The sequence below is a fragment of the Pteropus vampyrus genome, unplaced genomic scaffold, assembly GCF_000151845.1.
Source record: "Pteropus vampyrus isolate Shadow unplaced genomic scaffold, Pvam_2.0 Scaffold432, whole genome shotgun sequence".
Lineage (NCBI taxonomy): Eukaryota > Metazoa > Chordata > Mammalia > Chiroptera > Pteropodidae > Pteropus > Pteropus vampyrus.
Genome location: NW_011889213.1, coordinates 569,957 through 581,310, shown reverse-complemented (window position 1 = coordinate 581,310; position 11,354 = coordinate 569,957). Strand labels below are relative to the sequence as shown.

The 11,354-nt window shown below is 39.1% G+C and overlaps 1 protein-coding gene across 3 annotated transcripts in view; it reads right to left on the bottom strand.

Moving 5' to 3' along the window:
- Positions 1–11,354, bottom strand: part of STAT3 (signal transducer and activator of transcription 3) — a 48,643-nt gene that overhangs the window by 14,691 nt on the left and 22,598 nt on the right. For 2 of the 3 annotated variants that reach the window (XM_011381210.2, XM_011381211.2), the window contains exons 2-8: positions 6,501–6,651; positions 5,433–5,577; positions 4,738–4,836; positions 1,836–1,931; positions 1,591–1,672; positions 1,298–1,392; positions 970–1,121 (exon numbers count right to left, since the gene is read on the bottom strand). In XM_011381210.2, coding sequence (XP_011379512.1) covers positions 970–1,121; positions 1,298–1,392; positions 1,591–1,672; positions 1,836–1,931; positions 4,738–4,836; positions 5,433–5,577; positions 6,501–6,628 — 797 coding nt within the window. In that variant the 5' untranslated portion in view covers positions 6,629–6,651. Of the gene's footprint in view, positions 1–969; positions 1,122–1,297; positions 1,393–1,590; positions 1,673–1,835; positions 1,932–4,737; positions 4,837–5,432; positions 5,578–6,500; positions 6,652–11,354 lie in introns of those variants that run through there. The other variant, XM_023523936.1, reaches the window with a different exon arrangement.

Genomic DNA, 11,354 nt, shown 5'->3' with positions numbered 1-11,354 from the left:
CCCTTTTAACATCAATCTTCAGTGGACCAAAGGACATGACGTTATGTTTCAAAACACTGATAGATGCACATAGAAAAAGTAGACAGGGAGACAAAGGCTGATTAAGCCCGTGACCAAGAATAAAGACTATTAGTCTCTCCCTGATGGTCTACCACTAGTTTAATAAAGGCTCAATGACCTCTAAATGAGAATGTGAAGAATGCAGAGATGGGGGAGGGTCCCTTATCAGCAGGCATTTAACATCGCTTTCAGTAAATTAGCAAAACTCAGGGTTAGTAAGGACATGAACAAAGAGCTGTCCTAAATCTCTAATTTCATGCTCTGTGTATCTGGGTCCCCTCATGTCAAGTTTCTCTTAGTTTATTTAAGCTGGTGCAACAAATCCATTATTGGGCCTTGCGCATCAAGAGTGCTTAAAAAGATCTGCTGGATGAATGAGTGTAAAAGAACAGATTATAAAAAGAGCATAAAAAGAATGATCCCACCGATGTAAAAATGTACCGATTTCTATCTTTATGTGTATATATACAATAACAGATATTTAGTGATGGTCACCAAAATCTTAACTGCAGGGACCTCTGAATAATTCAGTTCTAAGAGACTTTCTTTCTTTTGTTTCTTTTCTGTATTTGAACTTTTTTCCTTTATAAAGAGCATGTATCGTTTTAGATTATTAAAGTAACTAAAATTTAAAATTTAGTCTGTGGTTTGTTTTAGTCTCTGTGTTAAACACAGCTAAACCAAAGCTTTCTCTAAATTATGAAATAAAACATATTTAAAATAGAGGAATATAAATACATTTTTTAGAATTGTCCAAATAAAGTAAAAGCTTTAAGTCTTAGACTTAATTTGAATATGCAAAAGTCCCCACCTTTGAGATACAGTACCAACTCTTAGGGTCTGCAGTTACGACAGTAATTAAGCACAGCTTTCCAGAAGGAAAGGAAAAACTTCTCTTTCATCTTTTACCAGTTTTCAAGACGATCGAGGCAGATGTTCGGAGGGCCTCCAATGCAAGCGATCTGTTGCCGCCTCTTCCAGTCAGCCAGCTCTTCATCCGTGAGAGTTTTCTGCACATACTCCATAGCTGACAAAAGCCCCGCCAACTCACTCACGATGCTCTGGTTGGAAACCAAAACAAAGTCAGAAAACATTTATTTCCTCAGACCGTCTCTAACCACATGCTATAGTCAATTCTAGAGGAGGAACTCATTAGAAACCAGGCAAATTTTGCCACAGGATGCCGAGATCCCACAGGTGACTGAGACACGCAAGGGAAGTTGCCCGATGGTCTTACTCGCCGCATCTGGTCCAGCGCTGTTAGCATCTGTTCCAGCTGCTGCATCTTCTGCCTGGTCACCGACTGGTTGTTTCCATTCAGATCCTGCATGTCTGTGGAGGAAGGAAAAACTACCTGAACCTGAGGGAACACTCTGATTCTTAGTAATTAGGATCCCTTAAGCAACAGTAGCCCCTAAGGACTCCTCCCCACAAAGTCTGAACACAGCGTCGATACAAGTAAGTCCTGAAACTCAAGTGACGCAAACTCACTTTCTATGGGAGATTTTAACGTCTCTAATATTCACTTGCCTCCTTGACTCTTGAGGGTTTTATAGTTGAAATCAAAGTCATCCTGGAGATTCTCTACCACTTTCATTTTCTGTTCTAGATCCTGTTTAAAACAAACAAACACAATAGAAAAGATTTCCCTGAGGAGAAGAAAAAGAAAGTTTCTGAGACGAATTAAAACGAAGTCAAAACCTCAAAAAAGATACAGGCAGGTCCCACAGGCAATAACTCCAAGAAAAGGGATATTTTCCCAAGACTTGGTTTACCTGTACTCGCTTCCGAACATCCTGTAGGTGCTGCTCCAGCATCTGCTGCTTCTCTGTCACCACAGCAGCTGTGGGGTGGTTGGCCTGGCCCCCTTGCTGCCAAATAAGGGAGTTGACACACATGTGAATGAATGCAGGAAATACCTCTGACCAGTCCCCATCCCATCCCGCTACCTGTTCTGTTTGGCCTGGGACACCACTGCCATTGTGAAGGGAAGGGAAAGAGGCAGTGTGCCAGGCACTGTAACGGGCAGTCCCGCGGCACCCGGTGCTGTCAGTGTGGTGCCGAGGAAGCTCTCGCGGAGTTTTACCTGTATCCTCGGCCTTTTCCCTCTAGGTCACCTACCCTATGTACTGCGCTAGGAGACCACGTGTCCACGTGTAGAACTAAAGACATGGTTCCTACCTTCTAAAGCTCATTGTAGATAAGTATGTAAAAAAAAATTCTGAACAATTATAACAGCAGATTTTGGGTGCCTATTCAAATGTATGTAGTGTCAAATACATTTCTGTAGGATAATTAAAAAACCATTCTGTCCTGGGGTGAAATGCCATATCAAGAAATATTACTTCAGGGGGAAAAGAAGAGGCTGATACCTTTAAAAGATCAAATAGCACATGAAACTTAAAAATCAAAAGTTTTGTCAAAGTAATAGGACACCTTCTGACCAAAAAAGACCATATAAAAGCTGCAATGATCAAGACAGTGTAGTACAGATATAGGCTAGAGATCTCAATCAATGAAACAGAATTGAGAGTCCAGAAAAGACTTACATACCCAGTGTTCTAAGTTAGAAATTCTCAGGTTTCTTTGATTTCAGAGTTACCGAATCCTTGGCACTATATTCCCTAATCTCTCAAATCAATCTCTAGTGCCACTGGCTCAATTTAAGCCCCAACTGTTGATCTTTGGGCCTCTGGTCCTTCTCACTTTCAATCTGGTTTCTACACTGCTACCAGAAGTCTCCAAAATCGATCTCAACATGCCAGTTATAGAGAGCACCGTTCTCTCCCTTCCCCGTGTTCCCTACCCAAGCCCACAGAATACAGACTTCCCTTCGAAGTTTTGAGAAGGCAACTTCAGCCCCTGTTTATTCTCTTCACGGTGGGGGTGGGGTGGGGGGGTGGGGGGGTGGGGGGGTGGGGAGGGGATGTGTGACTCATCGGTGCAATTGGGAGAAAGACTCTGCGAACATAAAGACCTTCGAAGAACTCAGCACTCAGGCTGGTGCCTCCTTCCTCCCACTCTTGCCTTCCTGGAGCGCACCAGGGGCAGGAGCGAGGGCCTGGCCTCTAAAAGCAATTCTAGGGCCCATCTCTCTGTTCTGTGGGTACGAGTCTCTCTCTGAAGCTCCACATAGATGGCTGGGGAAGTGCTACTCTACAAACCCAATCTCTCCACCCCAGGATCTAACTGGTGGGGGGGAGGGGGGCAGGTATCAGAAAGCCCCTATGGTTACCCATCCAAGCCACACTTTCCAGTCTTGTTTTACCAAACAATACAGCTAATATTTTAACCTATATTCGATTCCCATATCTATTTCTCAATTGGTACCGCACTTAATAGAGGAAAAGAGATGTGATTAATTTTCACCTACAGAAACCTGCCCCGAATACCTTTGTAAAAACTATCAATTCCTACTGTTTCCAGGTATAAATATCTCAGCCCAGCACAGACAGATGTCTCACCCAATCTCATAACAACTTAAACCTTCCCTCCCTGTGCTTCAGTCACCCCAAACTACCCACTCTTTCCCAAATATAGCATGTTTTCACACTCTACCTCCACACACACTGTCCAGTCAGCCAGGCTTCTTCCCAAGAGCCCCTGAACTCATTCACTTTCAAACTCATTGCAATTGTTTGCTTTCCTGAGAAACTCTGTTCAACTTTCTTAGGCAAATTACTCACATCCTCCTGTATGCTTTTCTCACTTTGAGTGTCTGTGTACCTATAATCCTAACTAGACTGACAGCCCCGGTAGCAGGTATCATGTCTACTAGTCTTCCTATCTCCTGGTGCTTTACTCATTAAAGACACTTAAGAATATTCCAGATGATGTAAACAGCAAAAATAACAGTGATGCCTGGGTTGGGCCTCAAATGTCCAATTAGTAGCTCTATGTCAAGGACTGCAGACTTTCTCTCTAAGGGTAAGGTGGTAAATATTTTTGGCTTTGTGGGTCATATAGCCTGTCACAAATACTCAGTCCCGCCACTGCAGCATGAAAGCAGCTACAGACAATGCATACATGAATGTGTGTGGCTGTGTCCTAAAAAAACTTCATTTATAAAAATGGGCAGCCTGGAAATATATCGTAGAGAAATCAAAGCATGGATATATAAAGATACATAGAGAGACATTGGAGTAATATTTATAATGGAAAAAAAATAGAATGAAGAGAATGTCTCTCGAAGGGGGGAATACTTTAATAAATTACAGCAAATCTACACCAGACTATAATGCAGCAAATAAAGAAAAGAAGTTGGCTTTCTATTACCTAACTTAGAAGGATTTACGTGATACGATATTAAACAAAAAGAGCAAGATGAAGGGAAGTAAACCCATTTACGTATAACGTGTGTGTGTATTTTCTAGTTGATATGAGCCTGGAGAAAGGCATAGACACTAGACTATTCATGGTGGTTTCTTGGGAAGAAAAAATAAAGAGAGGGAATGAATGACAGCTCAGATTTTTAAAAAACTTTCTTCCTTGTACTTTTCTGTAATAATTATACACTCAGGAAAAAAAATAAACTTATTTTCGTTATAAAAAATTTAAAAATCCAAAACGCCCACTTCTACCCTGGCTGTCGGGGTGCATGCTAACAAACACATGGGAGCAAACACGTCTTTGTATACAAGCACATCTGCAACAGCACTGTGTGTTCCCAGCTCTCACCTGGGCTGCAGTGGCTGCAGTTTGGAGGAGGCGAGACTCTTCCCACAGGCACCGGGCCACGATCCGGGCAATCTCCATTGGCTTCTCAAGATACCTGCTCTGTAAGTAGGAGAGAAAGAGAATGAAAAGCAGCGGTGGACTAAGCAGCCGTGGATGGAACTTTGCTAGCTTAAAGCTAAATTCCTCTTAAATTGAGTGTTACATTTACTACACGAAACAATAGAACCAAAGGCTTCAGAACCTGGCTGCAATCAGTAGGAGACGATGGGAGAAAAGAAGGCAGGTATGATGAGCTGTACTACTGTGAAAGACGGCACGGTCCTCTGAGTGTTTGGACAGTAAGTTGTCCTGGGCTTGTAGGGAAGTGACCAGCTATGCCCAGCAGAATTCACTTATGGTCAAATCTTTAACATTTAAAAGCAAGAGTCATCTTCCTATGAGGGGACCTGGTTAACACCATGTATCAACATGTTAAGATGATTAACGTAATCACGTTATTACTTCGACTGACTAAAGAAGTGAATTTCTTTCTGGTAATGATGCCACCAAGACTTGAGAAGGGGCTAATTACTTTTTCTTTGATTTAAAGTACAAGGTAGGTTCTCATTACTTCTCCAAATGTGAAAAAGAAATACTTCCAGGAAAACCCTACTTAGAAGGTTCAGTTTCTGCTCTTTTTCAGTTTTTCATCACACCTGAAGGAACTGCTTGATTCTTCGCAGATTGTGCTGATAGAGAACATTCGACTCTTGTAGGAAGCGGCTGTACTGCTGGTCAATCTCACCCAAGAGGTTATGAAACACCAAAGTGGCATGTGATTCTTTGCTGGCTGCATAAGCCCTAGGAAAAGGAAGGATAAAGAATGATTTTGAAACACACACAACACACACAACACACACACACACACACACACACACACACATCACCAACAAGTAGGAAGAAAAAAACCAAGACAACTCCAATGCTTTCACCTTTCACCCACTCATCATTTTAGATTCATCTTGTTCGGCAACAATAAATATAGTGTAATAATTATTAAAACTTATTCCAGATACTACTATCCACTGTCACAGTCTACACGGATAAAATATTTGAGTGAAATGGACAGATATGCTGTTTTGTTTTAAATTCTCAGTCAACTATGTGGTCAGATTATTGGTAGCAAATAAGAAATCCCGGCATAGGATGGCCGATCTCCAACATCTCTGAATCACCTCTCTGGCCCCTCACCAAATTCTGGAAAAACTAGGTCAAAGGCCTGAATTAAACCAAAACTAATAGGTGGATCTGAACACATTAAAGTGAAGGAAATAGTTGAAATTCTGTACCATTATTTCCTCTGAACAAGTCTATTTCTCCTACTCTGTCTCTTTAATCAAAGGGGAATCAGAAGCAAGGACCCAAACTTCTATCCATGACAGAATTCTCTTTCAGATAAAAAATATTTGTAGCATGTCCCTGAAGTGTAAGAACACAAGAGGCTCTCACCAAGTCAAGGAGATCCAAATCAGCCTTGAAAACATCTACCACCAAACAGGCTATTTCAACGTGCCGAAAGACAGCTGCCTGTGTGTGCTTCTAATGTAGAAAAATGTTTACACAAGACTAAGAGTACCTCTTTATCTTCTGATCTCTTTTACCCCATCACCTATACCCTAAGTTTTTTGATGAAATAGTTAACACAGAGCTCAACTAGAGCAGACCACATCTCTTGTCGTAAACCAAAACCTAACCATTTGGGGAGTTTCTCAAGAAGGGCTTACCAATCTTGACTCTCAATCCAAGGGGCCAGAAACTGCCGCAGCTCCATCGGGAAGCTGTCACTGTACAGCTGATGAAGCTGCTCCAGGTATCGTGTGTCGAGCTGCTGTAGCTGATTCCATTGGGCCATCCTGCTGGAATCAGGGGTCCCAACTGTAAATCAAAGGGTTCATATGGTCACTACAAGCCCCAGGAGGGATAAATAATCTAGAAATAGCTCATCTACCCAACACGGGTACCAGGTCTGTGATTATGGATAAAAGATACTTTGGAAAGGATCCTGCATGTCCCTCCCAGCTCAGAACAACACATATACATTCACAGGCTCTACCTCAGGAACCACATCACAGCTCCTTCTAAACTGAATGGCAATGTGGGCCTGAGGCCAAGTTCTAGAATCCATTATCTACTGGAGGTATACAAAGTTGAAAAATTACTTAACTTCCAGATTTCCATATTCTCATCTATAAAATAGAGATCATAATTCCTACCCCTCAGGACTATTGAGATCCTATGTCTAAAGCACCCAGCTCAGTGCCTAGCACACAGGAGATGCTCAACAGATGTCAGTTCCTTTCCACCCTACACCCCTTTGCAGTGAACTGGTAGGTATATACAGTAAACTGAACGAAGACCAAAATGTGGAGTGTAGATATTCAGGGAGGACAGAGAGTTAATACCAAGACTATATAGATTTAAAAGTGTAAGCAAGGATCTGCCTGGAATTCTCTCACTTATCAAAAAGTAATTGTTTTTTAAATTTCTCAGTCTGGGATGAGAAAGAAGAGAAGCTAAATACCAGGCACACAAGTTGTCCCCCAGAGAAATGTTCAGGTATGAGAAACCAATCCAGCTAACCACCTTTAGTCCTCTTTCTGAACAGCTTGGATCATGAAAATAGCGATACAGACCAAGTGGTCTTTAGAAGTTGTAAAAATAACTACAAGTAATAGCCAAAGACTAAAGTGTATACAGGTCAAAGTATACTGAGATGGTTCTCTGGGATAGTGAGAATGTTTAATGAAAGGCCAAACACATACACTAAACTGGATTTCTTGATTTATTTATTTCTCAGAGAAGACTACATGCTACATGCTGAAGCACTGTAACCCTGGTGTGTACTACCCTCAGTAAGTAATCGAAGGCCATTAGAACTCTTAACAATATTCACATTAGGGACAAGTTAAAATCTGCCTCATAGGCTAACAGCATCAGGATCTGATTTGCATAGAAATCTGTATAATATGCCAATTTATGTAGATTATACTGAATACGAATGCACTGAAACTCTGACCTGCCATACTGAAATATGGTAGCCACTAGCCACATGTAGCCAGCCACTGGATACTTGAAATGTGGCTGGTTCAAACTGAGAAATGCCACTGGATTCTGAAGACTTAATAAAAGAAAAAAAAAGTAAAATATCTCATTAGTATTGAAATATTGATAATATTTTGGGATTAAATAAAATATATTATTAAAATGAATTCCACCCATTTCTTTTTACTTCTTTTAATGTGGCTACTGGAAACTTTAACATTACATATGTGACTTGCATTCTACCTTTATTGGACACTGCTGCTCTTATGTAACCAAAAAACTATGATTCTTCTAATAAAGGATTTAAAGAAATAGATACCTACTTTTCACAATAGTTTTTTTCCTAAAATTAAAGCACCCAAAATGACTGATATTACATTATGCTTCTCAGTCTAATAACGGTAACACTATAATAGCTATCCTATACATATACTTAAATCATTGTAAATTAAAGCCAAAGAGCAGGTAGTATTTTCAAGGAGAACATGGGCAAAGGGTCAAATTGTGATCTCTTTATTGGCCGCTTAGCTACAAACCATATTTAACCAACGGGAGCCATAGGGCAATCAGACCAAATGCTCTTCATAAGAACTGCATATCCTTAAGAGGTCACTAGCCAAATCGTCCAGGAAAATCATTGCCAACTAGCTTTGTGGTAATTGTTTTACTGAAAACAAATTTTTTAAAAGCCTGCTTTATTTCACAATCTCAATTCTGGTTTTTCAAATTATAAATTAATCTAAAGAACTCCACTAAATTTTAACTAAAGTATTTCTTATCAATGGAACAATTCTAAGCTTGTGATTTAATAACCACTTTCACTGAACCCCAGAACACAGAGAGTAATGTACACAACAATATGAATGCCAAGTACCATTCGTAAATAGGAGAGAAGTCAATTTATTCCATATAGTGGCTGCCTTAAGGCATGACATAGGGCTTAATTCTCTCAAGGTATTTACTAAATTTAGGTTAGCAGATAGTAAATGTTAGCATATAAAGGAAAGTGTGACTGTTTTCTGCAACTGAAGAGAAAAGAAAAATAAAATGGCAAGTCATCAAAGACTTTCTGAGCTTTTTGAAACTGGAATTTCTCAACCCCTTGGGGATAACTTTACCAAAAACAAGTCATAAGGCAAACAATCATTGTCTAGTGGGACACTTATTACTGTAAAGATCACTGAAAAAGTTTGTCGAAAGTCACAGTTCTCATTTATATACTGCAATCTGAAGTAATGAAAGGCAATTGGAGAAGCACAAATCAGGACCACTTACCAAAGGTTTCATTACATCATTTCGTAAAACTTCTTTTTAAATTAAGACAGGTACTTTACGTCCATGCACCAGTGGATTTACAATAGGAGTGAGGATGGAGGGGGAAAGTAAAGAGAGGGACAGGTGCATCCGATAACCCAGAACAGAAAGTGATCTAAAGATGATTTCTGTTGCATCTTGCAATATGTCTTTGAGTGTTGGCCATACTCTACATTAGAAATACTTATATCTTAAAGCATACTGAGCTCCTCTTTGCTATCAGGAAAGGCCCAGTGACACAATCAAAGTATAAAGTAACAGAAGTATACTTTCACTAATTTCTATAGAAACCAGTCCTTTTAAGAAGACATTTTAAAAAGATTATAATAGTAACCATGCTCACTGTGAAAATTTTGAGGGGAAAAAAAACCCAAAAGATAAAGTCACCCATATCCTACAATCCTATCTAGAACTGCAGTTGACATATTGCTCTAATTCCTTTTATTCTATCTCAAGGATTGTATATATATTTCTTTTTAAAAGTTGAGATCATAGCATTTTTACAGCTTTGTATTCTCTTTTAAAGCTTATTACGTAGTAAACATTTTTCATGCAAAGAGATTTTTGTTTAAAGCCCACAAAACCACCATTTAGTTTCTATTAGTGTCTTCAATATAATCCTGCTAATTTCATTGAGGGCCACTGCATTTATTTATATTTGAAAGCTCCAATTTATTTATCTTCATCATACTACATTCCAAAAATAATAGGTAGTTGCAAACTCAAATTAGGGAGGAGAAAAAGTAAAAGGCAGTTAACACTAGACAAAGACACTGAACCTTTATGAAATTTTTAATGTAGGATTAAAGGTGTAATGAATGACAGGGAGTCCACATTTAAGTATGATAGCTTTAACTATTGAACCATTAATAACTTAACCACTCATAATTATCCTAGAGATTAAGACTCTGAAAGTTCAAATTAAAAAAGATCATTCAAAATAAATTCACTTATATAATAAACATGTAATTTCCTTGCTTACAAATCCAAATAATACCTTTATAATGTTTAAGACTAGAAGTTTGCCTTTACAATAAGAAATCGATATATAAATCCAGTTTTGATTTCCTAGAAAGACAAAATATTAACACTTGAGTGCCCAATCTGAACTACACTTACTCTAATACTCAAAGGTATTCAGTTACAAATAATAAGATTGGCTTTAAAGTCTGAAAACAAGTATTCCTTGCAAAAAAATGGACATTGAGATATAAAGAACTTTAATTATACTTCCCTGATAATGTGGTAAAATTGAATAAAGGAAAGAAATAATAAGTTACTAGAGAGTAGAGCTCAGAAAAGTGAGGGAAAGAACAGTTTTTCATGACATTCTGGAGCATTCTCAACCCAAAATGTTTACTATCCCTCATCTTTCTCATCTCGCTTTAATTCTTCCTGGAAAGAGTTAAAGCATCTTGTACCAAGCACATTATTTTTTCCATTCCAAATCTTATCACTAGCACTATCTTTGCATAGTTATCTAATGTATATCCAGAAACAGAGAGAATAAAATGTACTAGATTTACAGTCAGCTTTAAGAGGCGGAGACTACCAGGAACATGAACAGCAAAAAGGAAAGAAAACCTAGTGCTCTGATCCATGAAGGACAGCCAGCATTCTAAAAACAAAACCAAAAGAACTTCCCAAAATGTGATATTCACCCCCGCTGTCTTTGAGAAAAAGATTCTGAGAACTATGAATTACTAAGGCCTCTTACTATTTCAAATCTAAGAGTGTTAAGGAATGAAAATAAAAAAATAAAATAAAAAGCTGATGTATTCTACATAATTCATTTGTTATAGGCACTATATTTGATCACAAATATTTCAGATTAAAGGTGTAAGAGCCTAAAAAATATAATTCCCTCTAAATTGAAAGTAACACAGCTAGACTCGCTTCGTCAATAACTAGGTACGTAGTTTCTGGTTAAAGATGCCTGAGAATAGGTCTGCCTCTAGAGAAAAACCACAAAACATACCAAATTTGTGCGTCACACGGCCTCCCCACTTAGTGACACTTCCACTCCCCCAACCAGACACACTCCTCTGAAGCAGTGTGGTATGAGGCCTGGGACACTAGAAGCTTTTTACACTGGCTGGGTCTGGGTGCAAACCCTGCCTGCCACGTATCAGCTACTTGGTCGGAGGACATTACTTGACTACTAAGCAGGCCTCTTCTTCAGTAAAATAGGGAAGTACCTATTGCTGCAAAAGTTAAAAATC